Genomic DNA, 24,144 nt, shown 5'->3' with positions numbered 1-24,144 from the left:
TAAAGGCCTTCCTTGCACAAACATTGCACCAAGATTCACATTTCTTCTAAGATGTTTAAATACTTTATTTGCAAGTTCTACTTTTAATATTTGATTCCTACGTGATAAAACACGAAATGGTTTATGGTTTAGGATTAAGTAGCTCCAGCCTTTCTATGAATAATTCAATAACCTGAATCGCTGCTTCTAATTGGCTGATCCATTAAGCCCCGCCCACTGCTCTCATGGGGGGAGTGGCCTAGTGGTTGGGGTTTGAGACTCGTGATCAGAGGGTCAGGGGTTCGAATCCAACTGCTGGCCATATGTTGTGTCCTTGGGCAAGCCACTTCACCCCAACTTGCCTCTCTCCACCCAGGAGTATAAATGGGTACCGGCATTAGCTGGGAGTAACCTGTGATGGATTAGCATCCCATCCAGGGGATAATCAAAATATTCTCAGTCGTTTCATGCTACTGAAACCAGAGATATAAACGCCTGCCTGATGGGCCATATTGGCTTGTGACAGACCTACTTTAATTCTGCTGCCATGGGCAGCAGCACATGTTACATGTTTCAGCTGCGCATGTCGGACTTTTATGCCAGGAAGCATTTTTTTTTTGCAGCATACATCGTCTTTTAACCAATCACATCAGGCACCCTAACATAAATATTTATCACGCCGTGTGGATGGAAGACATGTATGTTCTCCTAGTGTTTCCCCTTTAATTAAACTTATCCCAACCAACAAAAAAAATTGATGAAAATGGGACATATCCACTAGGCCACTGTGGCAGCTCGACGAAAGCCGTTCTTGGAAATGCTTTAATGTACATGCATGACTTGTTATTTTCTTATGAATAAACATCGAACTAGCTGAATAATCATGATCCATTGACGATGTGTGCTGCAGATAAAAACACCGCTGCCAGGCATGTTGGATATTAATCACAGCTGTGATTGGTCAAAATACCACACGGGGGCGGGGCTTAACGGATCTTTTAGACAAGACCTGGGCCCTATTTCATGGAGCTGCGGCTAAGCAGAGAATATTACTAAGGCCGTGTCCGAATTACTTGGCTACGACTTGAAATTACACACGAGTCTATGGTAGCGGCTGCAGCCACTTCCCATAGACTCGTGTGTAATTTCAAGCCACAGCCAAATAATTTGAATACAGCCTAAGCAAATTAACGCGCTACGCTAAAAACAGCTGAGGACCAGTCAGAGGCTATAGACATCGCATGGCTTTTTGTCTGGCAACCTGTTTTTTGATGCTTAGCAAAAAATTTCCGCGCTTGGCAAATTTCTGAGCTGAACAGTCCATGAAACTTGGCCCAGGACAAACTGACAGGGTAATCACCGATGTTAAACTTTGCATGGAACTTTTATGAAATTGGTGACACCAAGATAGAACTCGGGTGCCTTTGAGAAAGAAAATATTGATCATGATGAATTATGGAGGAAGAAACAAGAGGGGACATAAAAAAAAATTATGAACAATTTGACTTCTGTTTCTTGCTTTTCTTCAAATCTAAACCAATCACGAAAGAAAACGAACAGTCATCTTCACAACAAAGGTAAAGTGTAATGTTCGGAATGAAATTTTGTTGCAAGGAAAAAAAAAAAAAAAGCTCAATTTTATGGTTTGATCTAAAATATGTCTCACAAATTGTTTCCCATTCTTTTTGGATTCCAATAAAAGAGAAAAGCCTCCCTAACAGCTCCTTTTTTTTTAGCGAATCCTTCAAAAATAATATTTCAAAATCTCTAACTTGCACTTATTGTTTTGAAGTTAATCAAATTAATAGTACGATGCACTTGTAAAGTACAACGGCAGCTCTTTGTTACGGATGTATAAAAATACTTAATTTCTGTTTCTTACTGTAGTACATACTAAAACTTAATGAAAAACCTGATATTTGTAAACCTACTTAGGTCGTTAAAGAAAGCCTACGATTAGAACAAGGTTCTTTGTTTTTTTAAATATGAATGACCCGGAATGTCAGATAAATGGATCATTTTCTACGTTTCGTATTAAGAAATGTTAAAGTTTGAATATGTCAACTGCGCATAATGCACATATGCTTATTAATTCTTAAAACTGCAACTCTTATTTGCAAATGCAAATTTGCCATTTGAAAAGCGCATGCCTTTTACAAGTTACGTTGTTGTTTAAATTGTCTATGAAATTTTAGTTATTTATTATTGCCTAGATTACAGGAATATATGTTAAGAACATTTAAAGGTAAATTTATTTAGAGGAGAGACCTCAAAGCTTACGCAGACTATGGACATTGATATACTGCTGATTGTGCATCGATTTGAATTGTGTGATAGAAGTGATAGCTGTATGTCTTGTGCTGTTCATAAAATACTGCTGTTCTGCAACATTTGCTCACATATCTGTTAATACATGTTTTCTAAATTTAAGACGACCCCAAAGATGAAAGTCGATTAAGTGAATGAGAAATGGTAGTTGATTATATTCAACTCAATCACGTTGTAATCACAGCGACAACTGCGATTGCAGAGTTAGAACCTTTGTGTGTCAAACTATTGTTGGGAAGTTGAAATAAAAACAAATTCACTTGCATTAGAAACCAACTATAATTAAACCAAAAAAAGCAGAAATACAATTCGAACGAGAGGTTTTCTACGTTTAAAGACAAAATTTCATAACAAGTGTCCTTTGAGTATTACTGAAAATTGGAAAAAAATATTTAGAATCGCCAAAAAAAAAATCCATTTAATAACGTGCGTGGTATATGGCTTCGAACCTAAGGCTGTTAAATATTGGCGAGTGGTTTTTTTTTCTTCACTTCCTATCTATCTTTTTTTATTATGCCCCGGAGCGGGACAACAAATCTTCCATTTCCAGCCTGATTGCCGCCTTGCTTGCGATCCCCTCTTTGCTTGATCAAGTCACCCCCTCGGCAAGTCATCCATCAAAAGGTTAATCCTCGCAAATCCCAATCCAATAATCCCCTGGTGCCTTGGCTAATCCCCCTGGGGAATGATTCACAGCAGCCCATTTACTTATCATTCAAGATTTTTTCCCCCTTGGGATAACTCTTTTTAGAAGAAAAAAATAATTGCGTTTTAAAAATGAGAGAAAACAGATGAATTGGATGACCTCAAAAATCAAATCTTGGTTTCTAGTTTCGGAACTTAAAATAATCACTAAATTTAGCACTTTTTTGCAAGAGCCTGTCTTCCTATTTTTTTTTTAGTAGTGTGTTTTGTTGAACCTGACACCTTACATAAATCTCCATTATTTACTCAAAAATAAGGGAAGTCGGCCTATTCTCGGCCGGCCAGATTTTCCTCTAAATCCCCATTTGATGGGTTTCTGATTTTCAAGCCCTCCAGTTTCTCTCAATCATTACCCTCTAGGTAGTCCATTTCCAGCGATCACTAATGGAAATGTCCCGTATCGGTCAAAGGCCCCCTAGGAGGATTAAGATTTTGGGCAGGAAACAGTGTTTGTCGATGGGAGACTTTTCCCCGGCCAGGCTGGATCGGGGGAAAACTTCCGTTGGCACAAAGTAAATACGGCAAAAGCCATGGAGGATTGCGGATTACAAAAAGAAGCATCCTGGATATAAGTCTGGGGTGGTGAAATGTTGATGTTCCTGTCACGTTTTCTTGGGGGGGGGCAGGTTATGTGTAAATAGACTTAACGATCTTCCTCTGAGCAACGTCATATTGAATCAATATTACAGCCCTACGGACAAAATTTTTACGACCGTGTGCCATCACTGTGATTATTACTAAGGAAATTTAAAGTGACTTTAGTAATGCGCGATTTCTGAAGGCTACTTTGGATTCAAACATGCTACAACTATATTTTATATACTGTCTTGGAAGTTGAAAGTGACTACACATAAAGCCTACATTTTAAAATTCCTAACTTTAAGAAGGGTGGCAACTATGGATTTTAAAACAAAAGATTAAAAAAAAAAAAAAAAAAAAATTCCTACCAACTTGTCAAAGGCTGTGATACTTAAAATACTTTTACTAAATTGAAGGAAATGCGCCTAAGTGATAAACAGCAGTTTTTTTAATGTTTACAAGATGTCGACGGCGAAAACAAAATCAAAATGGAATTTAAAATAAAACATGTCAAGAGTTTTGCATTCTTTTGACCAATTACGCACGGCTGAAAACTCATTCGTTTCTCCAGATCACGTTACCCTAAAAACAACATTAATGATATGTGATCCTTTGAAAACCAATTAATAGGTTTTTTTTCACTCTTACAGTATTATGCAAAGCAGTTTTAGAAACCAAGCTTACTTGTTATTCTTTGTGCTGGATTATCAGTTGAGCCTGGTTACCAGTTTTAAATGGATACCAATTATAGCTGGTTACTATTTCTGATCGGTAAACTTGTTACCAGTGCTAATTGGTTATTGGTTACCAGTTTATAACTATTTACCAGTTCTTGCTGATAAATTGCTTACCAGTTGTAATCGGTAACTGGTTCTGACTGGTTAACTGGTTACTGGCTCCGACTGGTTCACTGGTTACCAGTTCTAACTCGTTAACTGGTAACCAATTCTGACTGGTTAACTGGTAACCAATTCTGACTGGTTAACTGGTTACAGGTTCCAATTGGTTAACTGACTACCAGTTCTAACTGGTTGCCAATAAGCCCCACAATCCCTTTCAGCAAGACGACACCAATTCACTCACGATGCTTTTAAAAGTCTGATAGTAATTACTGTTTACAAAGAGATGCATATATGAATATAATTAGCATACCTAATCATGCGGAGATAAGGAAAAAACACATGCACAAACATTCACCGATAATACATTCACATGACTTGCTCACCATTCACTCATGCTATTAATAGTACTATATATATACCGAGCGCATTCACATGCAACCTGAACAAAATGGTTTGTCGTTAAAATCAAGTCAGCCGTTACAGCGTTACTATGGCAACGACAACCAGAATATCGATGTGACCAATTTGGAAATCTCCACTCGTCCCCAATTAATGTTTTGATGACGTAACATTGAAAAATTCTATTTTGGGGGGAAAATTTTTATCTGGGCCAAATTTCACGGAGCCCGCTAAGCAGAAAACATTTTCTAAGCAAACGTTTAAGCGAAGCAAAAAAAATCGGCCGAGAACCAGTCACAACTAGTATTAATCGCATGACTTTTTGGCTGGTAACCGTTTTCTTTTTGCTACGCAAGTTGTTCTCCATGCTTAACATGTTTCAGTGCTCAGCAGCTCTGTGAATTTGACCTCAGTTGACCTACAAAATGACCTCTGGGGTCATTTGCATACGACCCACACCTTGAGACAGGCATGCAACTTGGAATTTAGAAAAAACGAGGAAATTCCAAAACACACAAGACTTTGTACGGTATTTTTTAATTAGTAACGGCATTCATGAGAAGTAAAAAACGAGGAAATCAGCAGATCCGAGGAAAAGTTGCATGCCTGTTCAATGAAATCTAGTCAGACGCCAAAACTACTGCTGTAGAAATGATAATATAACCCTTCGTCACTTTACGACTCAAAATACAAACATTCCCAAATGACATTTTGTAGAGTTAACAACAGAACGAAAAAAAAAGCTCACAGAGGTAGATGACACAAGTTGTTTAAAAGACAAGCATTTTCAAAACCGCCCTTTTACTTTAGGTGATTAAAAGACAAAAATCGCTGAACCGACAACATGACCCACGTCCCATTATGTTATGTTCTTTGTAACAACTGCTTTTTGAATAAATTCTGATCAGTTGTAAACAGGGAGTTTCAAACCGCAGATAACAATGCAAGAAGCGGAAAGCATTCAACAGGAATGCTTGAACACTGCAAAATGTAAGCTGTAAAGCAGCAAAAGTATACGATTTCTATTTACTGGTTTTTTTTTTTTTTTTACCCTTTCTTATTACTCAGCTTTCTTATTACTGAGCAAAGCGCCAGCCAGGAGCATGTGAGCCATTAATATTACACTACATTTATGGCTGGTCATCCTGTCCTAATACGTTTGTTTTTTCGACCGAGCGAACAAATCTGTTGATATCAAATCAAAAGCGAAACATTCCTTAATGAATTCTCCATTTGACAGCAAATAAAAGGCAGGAAAACTTTAACTCCAATGCTAACTGTGTACAGTCAGTCGTGGAAATTAAGCATCTTAGTTTTTCTAACATTCCCGTTTGCGCACTCACTGTATTCCCATATTGGACGGCTCCCCCAAAAACAAGACATTAACAACACCGAATCCCACTTTGTCCAGCCCGAAAATCTTTACATTGATACAGCTGTGCAATAGCGAATCACACACTCAAGCAAGTTCCAAATGCTGCTGCGGAAATTATACAAAATACCCTCGACCACAACGCCCAAGATTGCGGCGATATTTCTTTGGAGTAAATTCGGTGCACATGTAAGTCAGCATTGTATTTAATCAACAAGACTTGATGAATGCAGCGAAATATATCCTTTCCTTTCCCAACTTTAAATTTTATATCCCTCAAGTATACGAAGCCATACAGTGAAAGCATTAGCGAAAGTTAATCACTTAATATCGACTACAACCTCACATTGGCTCTTCCACTTGAGTTGACCCCTAACCCTCGAACTTTTGACCCCATTTGACCTTTTACCTCACGGCCAATTGCTGTTTTAGTTGTTCTTTTGTCCCCTCGGTGTTGCATGTGATCATGGTCCCCCATTTTTATCAAGCTCTCGACTGGAGCAGACTGATGGTTCATAACAGAGTTCATTTCTTTCACAGGTCAGCTTCGGATAAAAAAAAAGTAAAACAGCAAAAATGATACAATTAAAAACACTTCAAGGATTTCATATTTTTATTTTTTTAGAACCTCAGCTTCTAAATTTTAATGTGGATAATGTCTGTTTTTTGGTCATTGTGAAGATTTGGAGAAAATGTACATGACAATCTTTACATGTTATGACACACTGAACCATGTTAAAAATTTGCAAGCTGGTAGCTCTTACTTATACTTATTTGGGCCTTATCCAAAGTTGGGCCTAGGCAAAGGGTGTAACTTATTACAGCGCTTTTAATTGTGCACAGCAATGTTCAACACGTGAAATTGGATTGGAAACCTGCTTCTGTCAAGCGAAAAACTACTGCATAACAACTATCTTATGATCTGTAGTAATTCATCACGGTCCAGTTCAACGGCAATTAAAACTTACCTGCTGGAAACCAAGACTAGACGTGTCCTTCAACCACGTGGACATTACACATTGTAATTGAGTGCTAGTCTCTCTCTCAAGGGTGCCGGGAACTGATCAGAGAACCTCTTCCAGTTTTCGTTCCCAACTTCGTTCTTGAAGCTGTGGAGGATCTACACAGTTTTTTGAGGGGGAAAAAATGAACATTTTGAAAAGACCTTCAAACGCAAGTCACGCAATGATACATTTCATCTTTTTGTTTTCAGTTGAAAACAACATAAATTAAAATAAATCTCACTCACCGTGTAAAACATCTGTTTCAGGTCTGGTTTAGGACTTTGCCAAGACGCGACGGCATCGCAAAAGAAGATAAAATCCTGTTAAAAAAAATAATTAAATTTACATTTTAAAAACCCTTTACATTGTAAAAATATTTAAAAAAAAAAAAACCAGAAGAAAAAAAAAAGGATAAACTGCAAATATCTATACCCACTTTTAGGGGTACAAGTAGGTCTGTAGGATAAGTGCTTAACGTTGAATTCTTTTTTAAGGGAATAAATGTTTGATTGGGAGGCATTAAACACTCTGTTTAAGACTCTGTATGAATCTGGATGCTGATAACTACCCGAGTCGAAAGTGAGGGTAAATATCAGCATCCCGACTCCAACTGGTCTTAACAGAGGGTTCAATACCGACCAAGCACATATTTATTCCCATTCATAAAAACCTTTTCGGTCAAAAATATCTCAACTTTTCGGTCCACAAGAGTTTAAAAAAAAGTCACCGGATTTTATAGGAGTCCAAATTTCATGTGACACTGGAAAAGTGTTTAAGACCAGCCAGCCATGTCTTTATCAACCGTTTAAAACCCGCCATGTGACGGACTCTCGACCAATAGGAATGGGTAAACTGTCTTAGGTATTTATGAATGTGTTTTTAAGTGCACTCCTTACAGTAAACATATTGACTGCTTTTGAGTGGCGCAATAAAACAGGCTGGGCGATTTTTGGATGTCGGGAAAAGTTATGATCCATGGATCACGGGAGAAAAGTACGGACCCTTGCTGCCTAACAATCGAACAGTGCACACTGACCAATTAGATCACAACTTTTGATCAGGTGACCACAGCTGCTCGTTCAACTTGGTCACTGTAAGGTGGGGAGGGGGGGGGCTCATGGCCAAATCAGGAATGGTCTATTCTGCCAATAGAGAACTCCCTACCTGAACCACACCCGCCGGGTTGACAGTGATCATGGAACAGATGCCTCGGAATGCTGACTCCTTCTCCTCGTTGTCACGGATGTTCCTCAGTGAGGTACACCTGTTAAAAAAAAAACAAAGTAGGGAAAAAACTCTAGATTTGGGCAACAAATGTCAGTATCTTGCACGAAATATGCAGATTTAATATGTTTTTAGCAAAAGGAATTACATGTACAAGAATTTCAGTGTATAATTCAAGAATTGGTTATATTTCAAGTTTCACGGCATGAAAACTTTGTGGGGAAAAAGTATTTGGCATTTTCGATTTTTTTTTTTTAAATTAGCTTATAAAACATTTCTCACTGTAAAAAAATCCCAAATCATTGAAATCTTAGGGAAAAAAACAAAACACTGTATTTGAAAGTGTCAATATACTTTTATTTAAAGTTAACTTATACAAACATTTCTCAATGTGCAAAAGGATTATGTTTACTTGGTATGTTTCTCTTTTTTTGTTTGGTGCTAAGCAAATATTTCTTTGTGATTAGCAAATCTGTGTTTAGAGGTAATTAAAATCAGCCCAGATCAATTAGAGAAACCTAGTGTGAAAATATAGACCAATCCGGGCACGCAGTCAATTCTATCGCGAAGGCCCCCGTCAATGGCGAAAAGCATTGTGTTAGCTATTGTTCAGATAATCCGTCATGGGGCAGCGTTGTATAACACCGTGCACAACAATTTCTCCATTAAAGGGGGCCTCCGTGAGTGCATACAATGATCAGGTGCCTGGATTTAATCTACGGCTCTACACCATCAGTAACACTAAAAAGCAAAGATACCTCCACCCCACACGCATTCAAACTCCACCCATTCCATACACACACACACACACTATGGAAGCATGCTCACACGGATCAACATAAGGGGAACAATGACCGACAATGTCATCATGATTCCGTGTCAAAATGAACAACTTTAATTTGCCAACTACAGCAATACAAACAAGAAATCCCCCCCCCCCCCTAGAATTGTGAAAGAAATGAACACTGCAGGGTTGCGTTAATGAATATCTAGTGCCTAATGATGGACTTGATTGTGTTGCCGCTGTTGGATTTAAATTGGCTGGGCAATCCAGAATGCATGGCAGTGGTTCATTTAGAAGTATGCACTATTAAGCAGAAGGTCACAGGTTCAAGTCCCACCAAAGCAAGCTTGTGATTATTTTGCGTTCCCAGCCAGCCCTAAAAGAGGACTGCGTTTATATTTCTTATACATTATGTCGGCGAAGGGCAAAACCCAATCATCGTGAAATTTACTATGAGGCTTTTCAAATGTTGCTCCAAATGCCCATTCGTTTAAGAAAACTTGGGAAATGATGGAAAAAAAACTGAGCTAATGGAGCAAGGCTTATTCATTCCAGCTGACAGTGACGTAATGGGCACATAATTTTATTTTCAGCAATGACTGCGGAGTAATTCAACGACTGTTTTGTGATCAAAGGGAATTCATACACAATCAGACTTCGTAAAAGCTGTCGTTGTCCTTGTCCAAGATGTTTGAAATTTGTTTAAAACATTGTGTAGCTACGCCAAGTTTCATGAAAAGAAATCATATTGCACAAATCCTACGCATGGCGTAAGCTACGCACTGTTTTGGGAATCAGCAGCAATTCTTCATGCGCATTGCAAAGAGCTTACTGTCCTTTTCGCTTTGAAACATCACACAGTTTGAAATCTTGACGAAAGTATAGAAAATGTACGACTCAACTTGATCCCAATGGTAAAACATTTGTACTACAGGCTTATTTTCGACTCATTTTATCGAACTTGGATTACATATAAAAAAAAAAAACAATGCGTCGCACAAAGGAACAGTGCAGCACTACATCACTGTCTTCTGAATGTCTTCTGAATAGGAAAAAAAATATAAATTTGTACGAATGAAAAACATAAAAAAAATAAGGAATACACACCACTGTCGTATAAACTGTGGAAGCATTGGGGCCACGGCCCGCGGGCATACCAGGCCCAGACGACCGATTGTGATTGCTACAGGTTACAAACAAGAGTGAAGACCAATCACACGTCAACGTTTACGTCACATGACATGAGGAGTGAAGCAGGCAGGTAAGAGGGAGAGAAAAAAAGAAAGAAAAAACGGAGAAAAAAAAAAGAACGATTTCAACTCAAGAAACAACTGATTTTTTTTTTTTTTGGTCGGAGGGATGTTCCACATACAACTGTACAAAATCTCTCCATGTTGAAGGCAATACACGTAGGACCATTTGCTTTTTGTGTATTTCTTTTTTGTTTGAAGCAACAAAAAAGCTCAAAATCTTGAATAAAATTGCTCAAAATATGCATAACAACTAACTTGTTGAAGTTTCAGCTCAGTGGATTCTATACATTTTGAGAAAATAGAGAAAATGTATGCACAATTGTTTGGGATCTTTTAACTGGATTCCGTTGCTAACGCCAGTGGGCAGAGTTGTTTTTAAACCATCTTTAATGATTGCTTTCTTGCGAATGATACCATTTCAGGCAGAATAATTTCACGGGGTATTTAATACCAGTTCTATCTTCACTCTGAGCAAGGATTTATTTTCCTTGTTAAATCGGAAGGTACGATTCCTGGTAATTGCAAATGTTCCTACATACCTTTAAAAAAACAAGTCCAGCAAACTTAAACAAAATTTGGACTGAACAACCGAGAAAAAGATGTACATGGTCCAAAAGGCAAACAGTCTTTTTTTTAACATCACTGAATCAGATTGACTGAAATAATATATGGCATACATGAAAATACAAATGAGCCAAAAGTTCACTTCTTACCATGCTATAATCACTTGAGAATTTAAATAAAAAAATTGTTGCTTTTGTGAAAAGCTTTGTGAGTCCTCCAAAAACAATGCCGAAAATTAATTTTGGCAAAAATACATTTTAAGAATTCATGGTCACATGGTCACATCAATATTTTTTTTTTACACACCACCACAACATCTCTGAAAAGCAGACTGATAAGACAAGCATGCTAAGTAAGTCTCAACTACCGACAATGATTTTGTCGTTAACTTTCCAATCACCAAAATGCATGAAATACCATAAAACATAACGGAAAAAATTCTGATAAAAAAACATACACTTCCGACTGACAAAAATATGGATAGGGTACGTCATGCATTGAGCCATGTTATGCTATAAAACGGGTGCCTCGCCCAGGCACAACAATTGAAGAAAAAACCTGAAACATCCCCAAATATACAATAGATGGATAAATTATTGTTTAAAGACTTGAGAAGAAACAAAAGTTTGTCAGGCGAGTGCAAGAAATAATTTTTTTTCTTTCTTGTTAACACACCAAGGACAGATTTTGAGCTTGAGGGGTAAAATGAATTAAAAATACGAGTACATCTGCTTTGAAATTGTTTGATTTTTGCCAACTTTTTTTTTCCCAAGTGCTACATTATCCTTGGCTTTCAAAATATAAACTGTAATTTTTTAGGCTTGGGTGATGAAATGCGAAACGCTTACACCTCAAATACTGTAAAGAAAAAAAGGCAAATTTCTATTTGTACCCCCGGTATATGGACTAAGACATGATGTAAAAACATGATAGAAGATTAGTATCCAACGTCAATACTTGAACCGCTTCAAGACAGAGATCTTTAGACTTTGAGGCTACATGAACAGGAAGAACACATGATGTTCCTTTTGGTTTTACTTCTAATTCTGCTATGACCAGAATTACCCCCAAGTGTTTGTGTAAGAGCGCGAAATGATCAGCTCTATGTTTGTGGGGGTTTTTTGCCAACACGGACCCATGATCATATCCTTAAACTGATACATGTTACTAATCCATTAAGTCACTATTAACTCACCTGTGTTTTCTAGGAGTGTCTTTGGGGTATTTGGTCGGTTGATGATATCTGTCAGTTGGGTCAGGACCAGAGTTATGTACGGCTCCATCTCCTCTCCTAATAACAAGATAATCAACACAAACAAAATTTAATATTTTATTCAAATTTATATGTCTGAGAAACCGTCATAAAAACGAACAATGTCAAGACGTGAATGTAACGACGAACATGATTTTGTCCACTCAACAGGAGGGAAGTACCACACTGCCCGGGACTACTGACTGATAAGGAATGAGTATCTTCTGTGGACTTACTCATCTGTATGGAGACTTCACCGATGGCCCACGTGGCATTGTTACACACTGAGATGAATTCCGGGTTCAGGTTCTGACCGAGGACGGGCAGGAAATCAGCTGCAAAGAAATTGTAAACCAGCATACATGTCAAAATGCAATTTGGCAAGAGGGATTTTGGGTTAAGATAAGTCCATAAGTTCATTATCATCTTATATAAGTTTTGAGGCTTTGCATGGTAGAGCTTCGAAATCATTTTGGTTTGCGGTAACACCATGTGGTAATAACTACTGTTTAGAAGATATTTAGTTCTGAAAAGAAGTTGTCCTGCTTATTATCAACTTTCACTAAGTAGTTTTTTTGTTCTGATCCTGACGATGACTAGAGCAGGACAAGTTCTTTTGAGAACTAAATATCTTCATTTTTATCAGCAACTTAAAGGAAACATGCAGTCCAAAATTTTCATAACGTATTTTATTTTATATATACATTCATTTATGTGTATTAAATGTGAATTAAAAGCAGAAATGGTTCTGGTGTACGTTTAGTGTGGTAATTTGCCGTCCAAAATTGAACCCCCCCTTTTTGATTTTCGCGGCAACTCCAAATGAGGGCGCTGTTCATGACATAAACAAAGGCAGAGAAATCCAGGGCCCGTAAATGACGTCTGGGTACGAGACGGATTAGCGAAGCTACTGTGCTGTGTGTATGTGCAGCCGCCGCGTACCCGTACGTGGCATTATATGCACACGTACGAATGTGTCTACATGTACATGGGATATGTACAGTACACGTGGACGTGCCACGGTGCCACCGTTGTCGAATGAACACAACGACGACCGTCATGACCGTAAAAGTTCCGAAGACCGTCCTCTTCTTTCCTTAGCGAATCCGATGAAAATGGTACAGATTCGTCCGATTCCAATCAGAGTTCTAATGATTCAAACACTGACTCGATGTTTTTTTAGGGGCATGCCCAAGTTGCTGTACAGACCAGCATCAAAGCACGACGGCTCAAAGTGCAGCGCAGAGGGCCGCGAACTCACTGGGCCCGGACCACTTTGCTCTGGTATTTACCTTCACTTTGGCTCTCCAAATGCTCCGATATTTCGGATTTACTGGAAACAAATGAAGGCTTACTCCATCCTTGGTAGTTTTGCTACACCCAGCAGCCACACACCTTGCCGGCATGGCCGAAAATCGGGTGTTATTTCTCCTCGATTCCGAACGAAACACCAGAAAAACTTTCAGTGCCGCAATGTATATGTACATGTATTATGATGCACGCCGCCATGCCGGTGCCCCCGCAGCGCGGCAAGTCTCTGCCTTCGCTTGCGTCATACCCCTCGCGAAGTTTTATGTTAATGAAGCTTCCCTTTGTGGGGCGGAGTAGTTTGACCAAACATGTTCACAAATTATTTTCCCCCATTTATCTTAGAAAATAAACACCACCATACACAAAATATTGTTAAGAACATCATCCTTTATTGATTTAAGCAAAAAAAATGCAATCAAAATTTTATTGCATGTTCCCTTTAATGGATGTATTTATTCAATCACGGTTGTCTCACCTATACAAGGTTTGACGTGCTTGAAGCAGGCCTTGGTGAGGTCTCCCAAGAGGGCGAAAGAACTCTGGCGAACCTCCGGCATCTTATCCTGACAAGAGTGAGGGAGAAACATAAGGAAAATCACTCAATGGCAACAAAGACCAAGGTTAAAATCTTTCATTTTTGGAACTTGCGAATAGAAATGAAAGGAATGAAATAAAGTTAATTGCACATTAATACCAGTGTGCTCTGATGAACAATTTAACATTTGTGACTAAACACACCCTAATGTTTAAGCCACATTTGAGAAAAAAAATTTGAAGTGAGGCTTGGAATGCAAAAATAGTCTGGCACCATCCCATTGAACAGTTTACAAGGCCTATTTACACATACGTGTTTTTGTCGCAACGACTATGTCGCGCGTTTGTGAACAAATTTGATTTCAGAAAATCGCGCGACAAGTCGCGTAAATGTAAAGGCGCTCATTGATTTGTGCGCGCGACAATATCGCGCAACAAAATCGCGTATATACGTGTGTAAATAAATTTCAGGGAACACAGTCAAAATGGCTTTCTTGTGAATAAGGCCCCACACTGGAGATATCATGAGGGGTAGCAAAGCGTCATCTACTGTCTGCAAACAGACAGACATGAACCCTTTACTCTTGGAGGGTCACGTACCTGCATGCACTGAAAGAGCAGGCTGAGAAGGTTACTCCTCTCCACAAATTTCTCGATGTGGCCCTCCAATCCCTCGGCCAAGCCGCTGAGCAGATCCAGGGCTACTATCATGAAGTCTTTATCGGGCGGCTCCACTTGATCGGGCCGTGCATCAGAAGCCTGTAGAAACAAAGGAAAACAAAACAAAAACACGGATAAGAATTCCACAGTTGATAATTTGCATCTGGGTCATTCAACAAATTCGGGTCCAAAGTGATTTGCCCTATCCGTTTATACCTTGCTACTTTTGTAATTTGGTATAAATGGCTTTTTCTTTATTTTTCTATGTGGGCAGATGTGCAAATAAAAAATTGTTTTTCATGTCATTCTTCAGCATTGGTAGCGTCAGTTGTACTGCATGTAGCTATGAAGCTAAAGTGAATCAGAGTCTCTATAAACCACAATTGCAGAAAAATCTTCCCTAGCCGCTTTTTGGCCAGTTGATTTCACATCATGACCACAGTAACTTTAACAGCAACTCTAATTTCCTTCTGTCTCCATTAGACGTAATTTTGTAATATTTTGTGTTTACCCAAAGTTTTGAAGTTTTACCCAACCGAAACAATGAGTAATTGGCTTTAGCAAAAAGAAAATTCTGCAGGTTTTTGTACTGAAACTTGCTTCTAAGAACACAAGGTTTTAAACTAACAGCAATCTGTGCCAGTGTCTTTTCCGTGAGGGACACACATCGTTGGTAGACTGGCTCACTGTAGGGCAGGAATCCTGATTGTAACGCCGTGGCTACTGACGACAAACACTCCAACAGAGGGAACAGGTCCTTGTCTTCGTCCTTCAGTGAGTTCCACTTCTCTAGGAGCGGCGGCATCAACATGTTGATGTACTCCTGCAAAAAAGAATTAAGAGCTCGATTAGCAAGTTCAGGGGCCAAAATTCTAAGCCAATTTTTTTTTACTAAAGCAGAGAAAATATTTGCTTCCGACTTCTCTAAATAATTGATTACTAAAATGAGGCCTGGTGCAGAGAGCTTGTAACTCATGATCAGAGGGTCAGGGGTTCGAATCCAGCTGCTGGCCACATGCTGTATTCTTGGGCAAGTCACTTCACCCCCAGTTTGCCTCTCTCCACCCAGGAATATAAATGGGTACGGGCATTAGCTTGGGAGTAACCTGCGATGGACTAGCATCCCATCCAGGGGGAATAGAAATATTTTTAGTTCATGTCATGCCAAGGAAACCAAAACCTTATTGGCTTGAAACAGACTTGACTTTTTTTGTAACTTTTACTCACCGGTTTGTTGAGGTGATGGCCGACCGAGTCGGCCAGCGTGCCGATGGCATCGTACAAGATGAGCAGGTTCTTGTGCTGGTACTTGCTGAAGGCAAAGACCAATGTCTGCAGGATGAAGCCCAGGTATGGGACTAGCTCCGTGCAAGCTTCTTCCTCCAAGGTGGCAAAGGCGCTGCATGCCGCCTCCTGGACCCGCTTGTTGGTGTCTAAGATTCTCTTCAGCAGCTGCAAAACAACAAAAGTCCACAAGATAAGTAAAGATCTCTGCGTTCAGGCGGATCTAGAGTACTGGGGCATTTTTGGGGCAGTACATCAAGTAACATGGCGGTTTGGGGCAGTATAAACAGCGACTTGCTGGGCGCCTTGGGGCGATCATCATCATCACCATCATTCGGCTGCGGAGCAGGTGACCACAATCTTCCCTCTGTTTGGGATGCGATCATTTCGCCTGATGTTCAGCATGACTCTGTAGCATGACGTGGCAAATGAATCAACTGCACTCTCCTTGTTGCGAGAGTTTACCCAGGAGTCACATCCACAGAGTAAGACTTGGGGCGATACAAGGACTAATTAGTTAAGGAACTAATTTTGGCATGAATTTATTTAGGCATCTTCTGTACTCATTATCAGAAATTGTCGACGTAACAAATCCAATCCTAACCCTCCCCTGGTATTAGAACAGCCATAGCGTACCTCTGACATAAGCCGCTGCAGGTACATCTCGTGGGGCTGATTGACAATCCAGTGGGAGTAACGGCTGAGCGTCCAGCAGGTGATGGAGCGGACCAAGGCCTTCTTGTCCGACAGACAGTTGACCAGGTAGGGGATGAGTTCCGGCAGGTGAGCCACCATCCCATTGGCACATCCTACACCAGTAAGGGGTAACATTTCAAATGTACACAATTAGACAAATATTTGGTGACATCCTCGCGACCAATTCCTGAGATTTTTTTTTTCATGAACTTTGTCAAAGAGATGCAAATTTAACCCACTTACAATTGTTTGCATCCAGAGCCTTTTTTTGTTACTTTGAATGTTATTGTACAAGGTGCTTCTGGGCGACGCTTGGTAACTGTGGGCACTATGAATGTTATTGCACAAGGTGCTTCTGGGCGACGCTGGGTGCCTGTGGGCACTATGAACATTATCGCACCAGGTGCTTCCAGGCACCGCTGGGTGCCTGTGGGCTCTATGAATGTTATTTTACAAGGTGCTTTCGAGCGATGCTGGGTGCCTGTGGGCTACATGAACATAATTGAACAAGATGCTTTTGGGCGACACTGGATACATCCAGAGCCTTTTCTTGTTACTATGAATGTTATTAATCAAGGTGCTTCCAGGAGACATTGGGTGCCTGTGGGCACTATGAATGTTATTGTACCAGGTGCTTCCAGATGACGCTGGGTGCCTGTGGGCTCTATGAATGTTATTTTACAAGGTGCTTCCGGGCGATGCTGGGTGCCTGTGGGCTATATGAATGTTTTTGTAAAAGATGCTTCCAGGCGACGCTGGGTGCCTGTGGAGACTATGAATGTTATTTTACAAGGTGCTTCCGGGCGATGTTGGGTGCCTGTGGGCTATATGAATGTTTTTGTAAAAGATGCTTCCAGGCGACGCTGGGTGCCTGTGGAGACTATGAACATTATTATTCAAGGTGCTTCCGGGCAACGCTGGGTGCCTGTGGGCACTATGAACGTTATTCTACAAGGTGCTTCCGGGCAACGCTTGGTGCCTGTGGGCACTATTCTCACCTTCAGCAATTGCACCCAGGACCAGGATTCCCGACTCCTTGACTTCCCACTCTGGATGGAACAGGGTCTCCTTCAGGATGGGTAGGAGGAACGGCATCAAGTCGTCTCGGAATACGTTGGCTAGGACATCCAGAGCAGCAGCTGAACATTTCCCTGGGAAATAAAAACAACATAAATACACGTAACTCACACATTGGAGATAGGATGTATAGTTGTAGCCATTGAGTTATTAATCACTAATGGTGGATCTAGCTTCATGCCAAGCGAACGATGAGCGACTGCCCTTTTTGATGGTGTATAATCCTGTATCTAAAATAAGTTCCCCTCGCAATGCATTATGTAAGACTTACGTAAGTTCCAATCTGACAGAGCGTCATCGTCATCCATGCCATAGTCAGAACCATCATCCTAGCAAGAAAAAGCAGTTTGCTAAGATTATTCAGAAGACTCAAAAATGCACATTTTCTTCCTCTAAACCTATCGCTCTCTAAACCTATCCCTCTCCAAGCCCCTCCCTCTCTAGGCCCCTCCATTTCCAAGCCCCTCTCTTTCCAAGCCCCTCCAAGCCCATCACCTTCCAAGGTCATCCCACTTGATGCCCTTCCCTCTCCAAGCCCCTTCCCCTCAACGCCCCTCCCCCTCAACCCGCTTCCTGTCCACGCCCATCCTGGTACAATCCAATCCCACTCAAAGCCCTTCCCACTCAAAACCCATCCCACTCAAACTCTTCCAACTCTATGTCCCTCCCCGTACCCCCTCCCTGGCCACAATAAGACTCGCATCCGCCCCTTCATCTTCCTCAAGCGAGTGTAGCTGCACACACATCTTGGTTTTGTGGTATCTTGGTTTGATAACCCTCCCCCGCCAAGCCCCTCCCATTCCAAAGTTCCCACACTGAGCTCCTTCCACTCTAAGCTCCTTCCACTCTAAGCTCCTTCCACTCTAAGCTCCTTCCACTCTAAGCTCCTTCCACTCTAAGCTCCTTCCACTCTAAGCTCCTTCCACTCTAAGCTCCTTCCACTCTAAGCTCCTTCCACTCTAAGCTCCTTCCACTCTAAGCTCCTTCCACTCTAAGCTCCTTCCACTCTAAGCTCCTTCCACTCTAAGCTCCTTCCACTCTAAGCTCCTTCCACTCTAAGCTCCTTCCACTCTAAGCTCCTTCCACTCTAAGCTCCTTCCACTCTAAGCTCCTTCCACTCTAAGCTCCTTCCACTCTAAGCTCCTTCCACTCTAAGCTCCTTCCACTCTAAGCTCCTTCCACTCTAAGCTCCTTCCACTCTAAGCTCCTTCCACTCTAAGCTCCTTCCACTCTAAGCTCCTTCCACTCTAAGCTCCTTCCACTCTAAGCTCCTTCCACTCTAAGCTCCTTCCACTCTAAGCTCCTCCTACTCTAAGCTCCTCCTACTCTAAGCCCCTCCCCTTATCCTTTCTGACAATCTTGTCCCTCGTACTCACATCCACCCCTTCCTCATCTTCCTCCACCGAGTGTTGCTGCGCATGCGTCTTGGACTTGTGGAATCGCGGCTTGATGTCTTGTTCGTTGTCTGGTATCATCTCGTCTTCTTCCACGTCGCCCTTCAGGAGGATGATGTCAATCTCCGAGTACTTCATCCCGCGCACCAAGACGGGGACAAGCCTGTGAGAAGACATTGACAAGATTGCGATAGGTTTAACTACATAAAATGCAAATCTGACCTCTCAGTCTCCAACAAATAATAGGTATGTGCCGAATACACAAAATATTCGAAAATTTGATCAGCTTTCAAATATTCCTCAAGTCAAGGCAATCACCCTCCTTCTCTGGCTGGCAAATTCAACGTAACCATCCCAGTCATCAAAATCAACCAAACGACTGTTTTTGACATTTGAGTGATGCCTGCGTACAAAAAGCAAGATTGACTGGCTGTGACCGTTACTGTAACTTGATGCAGCTATGCTTTGACTGTAGGTGATTGATAAGCCAGTTGGGTCTACCAGTTACCTGCTTTTGTCTGTTGATGGAATTGACAGGTCGTTGTTTACAAAAAATGTGATCCGAGTATTAGTGACTAGCCTGTGTAATAAAGGTATGGCAGGGGAACAGGATTGAGTTTTTGATTGTCTGTGACTGTTCAGACAGCAGGAGGTTTAAGGGCATTATGTTACCTGTCCAAGTGTACGGCTAAGACATCCCTGCAGATGGGCTGTTCAGCTAACGTCAGCCAGAACTCGCAAGCCTCTAGTGCCACCGTCTCGTCGCGATCTTGGGTCCTCAGTAAGATGTACTGTGAGACGTGCAGAAAAATGCAAACAAGAACCTTACGGTCAACTCCTGCTACACATTGCTGGAAACAAAAAAATGCTGAATGCGCACTTTTAATAATGAACGCTGTGCATAAGTAAAACCCCCAACAGTGAAAAAAAAAAAGACTAAAATTCCTCAATAAAATCAGAAAATTCACTGCAATGCAATGAACCTTCATGTAATTTGAAGCTGTAGAGCTGATAAACTGCCTTTTTATATCTAAATTAGCTAGAAGCAATTTAAACGTTAACATTGTTATCTGAATGCGGATGCCTGCCCAGAAGGAAATTGGTATTACATAGGCTTGCATCTGCTTCGCGGCTTGCCAATGAACAAATATAAGTTGGATCTTAAAAAGTTCGATGCAAGCTCTGTGAGACTTCAAATTGTTCAGAAGATGGAATTTGGGTGGGGGTGATGTAACCAAATTTGGAAACCTAAAATCAATTTTTATGAGTATAGAATTATTTGCCTCAATGATGTTCAAGCCAATAAGTCTAAACAGGACACAATAAACCTGGGAAAGACAGAAGCATATTAAAAAAAAACTGATTTCTAACAAGTTTACCTCGATGATGTTGGCCATATGTGGCAGCAGTTTGTCTATCCGCACCTCCAGCAGCATGACCAGAGCCTGACAGACATTCTTACGCACCTCAGGATCTTCATCGTGCGACAGAGCAAACAAGTTCTACGGGAAATTAGGGGGAAAATGAAAAGTTTAAACATCAGTTTTTGTTGCTATCTTTTGCTGTATGTATAATTGTGTGCTGGAAAACCATTTTCACAACAACAAAAAAGAAAGAAAGAAAATCGTCTTCCAAAGCAAAATGACTACCATTTAAAAAAAAAATGAGTTGAAGCACAAACAAGAAACTGTGGTCAACATGCTAGTGCTCATCTTTGTAACTTTTCAGTCAAGGAAACCTGACTAATTGAGAAAAAAAAATTTCATAACTTTGTCTTCTTTACTTTTTCATTAGCTGTTCCCAATTTCAATTGGGAACAGCTATTGTTTTCGTTAAAGATTTTTTTTTTCATTTTTTTTAGCTGTTCCCAATTTCAATTGATCATTTGACCCTTAACTTCTGGTTGTACTGAAAGTGCAAGTTTTAAAAGTAATAATTTCATTTTTTTTTTAGTTTCATTTTTTTTGTTTTAATCATTAGTCCTAAATCATTTTGTTTACGGTCTAACAGAGAATCAAAACTGGCATGACTGGGAACAGCTCTGTGGTTGTTCACAACCACCACCTCTAGTTTTTCTTGTTTGTTTTGTAGTTTCTACTTTGTTTCATATTGAGGCACTGAACTTTCCACATATACACATAATATGTTTGTCAGCAATGATCAACAAAAAATAATTCATCCAACGAATGTTAACATCAATCAATAATGTATGAGGGACAGAACCCGATAGTAGATCGTGTGAAAGGCACATATCAGTTCCACGCTGAATATAATGCTAATCAGGAACGGCGCAGCGAATGCTCGGTAAAAAAAAACGGGGAAAACAAAAAAACAAAGGCATTACCACAGGTGTTAAAATATTCTGATGTATTCGGGGGAATTATTCAACACACTGCTGACCGAGTCAGGGTTCTTTGTCATTGTGTTGTTTGTTATGGGGGGTGAGGAAATCAATGTGTTTGGTACAGAATGTGATTAAAATCCATGGACACATTGACTCAGGGGTGAAGTTGGGAGAAAATGAAAAAAAATCCCTGAAAATAATTGTTTTGAGGGTTGCTAAAGGGCCCCAGGGCAATGGGCCTTATTCACGAATTGACCATTTTTGTCGAGTTTCCTGAATGCATTTCATTTATTGTCAACTGTTGAATGGGATGGCGCCAGACCATTTATGTAGGCACAATGTAGCCTTATTTTACTGTCTTTTTTCTATCTGGCTTTAAACATAAGGGAACGTTTTAGTTAAAAATGTGAAATAATTCATTGAAGCAGACTGGAATTAATTAGTAATTAACCTTCATTTCTGTACACAACTTCCAAAAATCAAGATTTTACCTCACTCTTAATCCAATATGGCCGAATCGTGAATAAGGCCCATGTAGGGTCAATGGTATATGTTTGTAATATCAGTGTTGCTGTCCAGTCCAACACAAGTCCTTTCCCAATCACAGTCACAAGACCTTTCATACATCAAATCACAAGTAAAGGGATGAACAATGACAAAGGAATGCTGTTGCAATAGTGCTTTTGAATAGCTAGTGACTTGACTTGAGACTGAAGGACTTGTGAGGGACTTGTGATGGACTTGCAGGGACTTGAGATGGACTTGTGAGGGACTTGAGATGGACTTGCAGGGACTTGAGATGGACTTGCAGGGACTTGAGATGGACTTGTGAGGGACTTGCAGGGACTTGAGATGGACTTAACTCCACTTGCACCATAATTTATTGCATAAGTTGCGCAACATTCCACGCTGCGCAACATTCCATTTTTGACGATTTCACGAAAGCTTCAAAGTGCGTTAAGTCCGCGACTTGCAAAACAAATTATGGCGTTAACTAGCGCAAACATTTCAAGTGGCGTAAGTTGTGGCGTAGCAACTCTGAAAATGAACGATTTTACTAGCAACTTGTTATCGTCGTGGAGCCTGCCATTGCACAGCTCACCAAGGTTGATAAAAGACACTCACACCCTTGTGTTTGAGGTAAATGAATTTCTAATATAATCGATTTTTAGAGTTGCCGCATGACTCTTAGAAATTGGGAAAAGTATTTTTTTAAATGGTGGGCGGAAGTTTATTCAATGACTGTTTCAAGACCGAATATAATCATACACAAACAATTATCGTAATGCTGCTATCATCCTCGGCCAAGATGTTTAGATCAATTAAAACGTTGCGCAGCTATGCTGAGTTTCATGAAATAGATCGTACGCTTATTGCGCAGCTGCGCAACAATTTTTTTGCGAAAGTCCTGCGCATGGCGTAAGTTATGCCCTGTTTTGTGAAATCGGCTGCTGAAGCAGAACATGCAACTATATTTAGCCCAAAACGTCAGGGGTCAAATAATCTTTTGAGCCATAGCTGATGCCCAAGCCACGGTTTCGCAAACTGACTCACCTCAACGAAGGGATCAATGTGTAACATGAGAGCCTGGGTCTTGCTGATGATGAACTGGTTGACGCATGCGATAGCGTGGGATCTACATTTACACAAAGGGGGAAATAAAGCAGACACATTAGCCCCCAGGATACAATCAACCTATTTCTCGGTCATGAATGGGAAACAGCTGCTATTACTTTGAAGCTACAGTCCATCATATGCAGCTATCCAAAAAGTAACTGACGTAATTATTGTTGAAAAACATACTTGGTTGAAAGATAGAAAGGGGAATAAACTCCCTGTGAAATTGTTCTTTCTTGCAAGCTGTCATTTGGAAGAAATCGACGAAAGAACAGTGCGTCTTAAGACGCAACGTTGGAAATTTCCGTTCGTTCGGGGGTTTTTTGTTCGGTTAAGAAAGCGCAAGCGTTGGCACGACACACATGCACGCGCCGTTGTATAATTTGTCGGATCAGTGCGCGACATCGCGTAGCTGCAATCGGCTCAGTGAGAAAATGTGACGGACGCCCTATTCAGGCCCAACTCAAAACATGCTTCAGCAACTTTTGATAAATGCTGGTAAAACCAAGGGAAAAATGACGCTACTTCTAATGAACTGGAGCAATTTATAGACATCAGGGAACCAGACTAGCTGGTTTGCACCTGTTTACTGATGTGTAACTGATTGCAAACACAATGTGGACTAACTAAATTTGGTAAATTTGGGGCAGTATTGGAGAAAAAAAAACATTCAAACGGTGGTCAGCTGACCATTGTTGGAAATTGATACAAAACTTCCCATTTTTTTATATGACAGCACACCAGGTGCCATGATTTCACAGGATGCTTGAGACTATTATTCACTTACAGCCAAGTAAGGTATTTCATAATAATTTGGTAGTTTTGTTTTTTGATGTTTGCAAATGTTGTATATTACCTTTAAATTTGCCAAGTGTTACCATTCTATGAAATAGGTTTTTTTTTTATTTAAAACCTAATTGTTTTATAAGCAACGATAACAGA

At 40.3% G+C, this 24,144-nt stretch overlaps 1 protein-coding gene across 2 annotated transcripts in view; it reads right to left on the bottom strand.

The window, feature by feature from the left end:
• Positions 1-5,864: 5,864 nt before the first annotated feature.
• Positions 5,865-24,144, bottom strand: part of LOC119723126 (transportin-1-like) — a 37,196-nt gene continuing 18,916 nt past the window's right edge. Inside the window, exons 5-22 of one of the 2 annotated variants that reach the window (XM_038193671.1) lie at positions 23,140-23,221; positions 20,621-20,743; positions 19,914-20,032; positions 19,224-19,404; positions 18,119-18,176; positions 17,769-17,921; positions 16,711-16,889; positions 16,018-16,242; positions 15,419-15,613; positions 14,731-14,889; positions 14,072-14,159; positions 12,522-12,620; positions 12,229-12,324; positions 10,324-10,399; positions 8,373-8,472; positions 7,454-7,528; positions 7,173-7,324; positions 5,865-6,749 (exon numbers count right to left, since the gene is read on the bottom strand). In XM_038193671.1, coding sequence (XP_038049599.1) covers positions 7,217-7,324; positions 7,454-7,528; positions 8,373-8,472; positions 10,324-10,399; positions 12,229-12,324; positions 12,522-12,620; positions 14,072-14,159; positions 14,731-14,889; positions 15,419-15,613; positions 16,018-16,242; positions 16,711-16,889; positions 17,769-17,921; positions 18,119-18,176; positions 19,224-19,404; positions 19,914-20,032; positions 20,621-20,743; positions 23,140-23,221 — 2,116 coding nt within the window. In that variant the 3' untranslated portion in view covers positions 5,865-6,749; positions 7,173-7,216. The remainder of the gene's footprint in view (positions 6,750-7,172; positions 7,325-7,453; positions 7,529-8,372; positions 8,473-10,323; positions 10,400-12,228; positions 12,325-12,521; positions 12,621-14,071; positions 14,160-14,730; positions 14,890-15,418; positions 15,614-16,017; positions 16,243-16,710; positions 16,890-17,768; positions 17,922-18,118; positions 18,177-19,223; positions 19,405-19,913; positions 20,033-20,620; positions 20,744-23,139; positions 23,222-24,144) is intronic. The other variant, XM_038193672.1, reaches the window with a different exon arrangement.

Source organism: Patiria miniata, unplaced genomic scaffold (genome assembly GCF_015706575.1).
Source record: "Patiria miniata isolate m_02_andy unplaced genomic scaffold, ASM1570657v1 HiC_scaffold_16, whole genome shotgun sequence".
NCBI lineage: Eukaryota > Metazoa > Echinodermata > Asteroidea > Valvatida > Asterinidae > Patiria > Patiria miniata.
The sequence above is the reverse complement of the archived record's forward strand: the minus strand, read 5'-3'. Positions and strand labels throughout refer to the sequence as shown.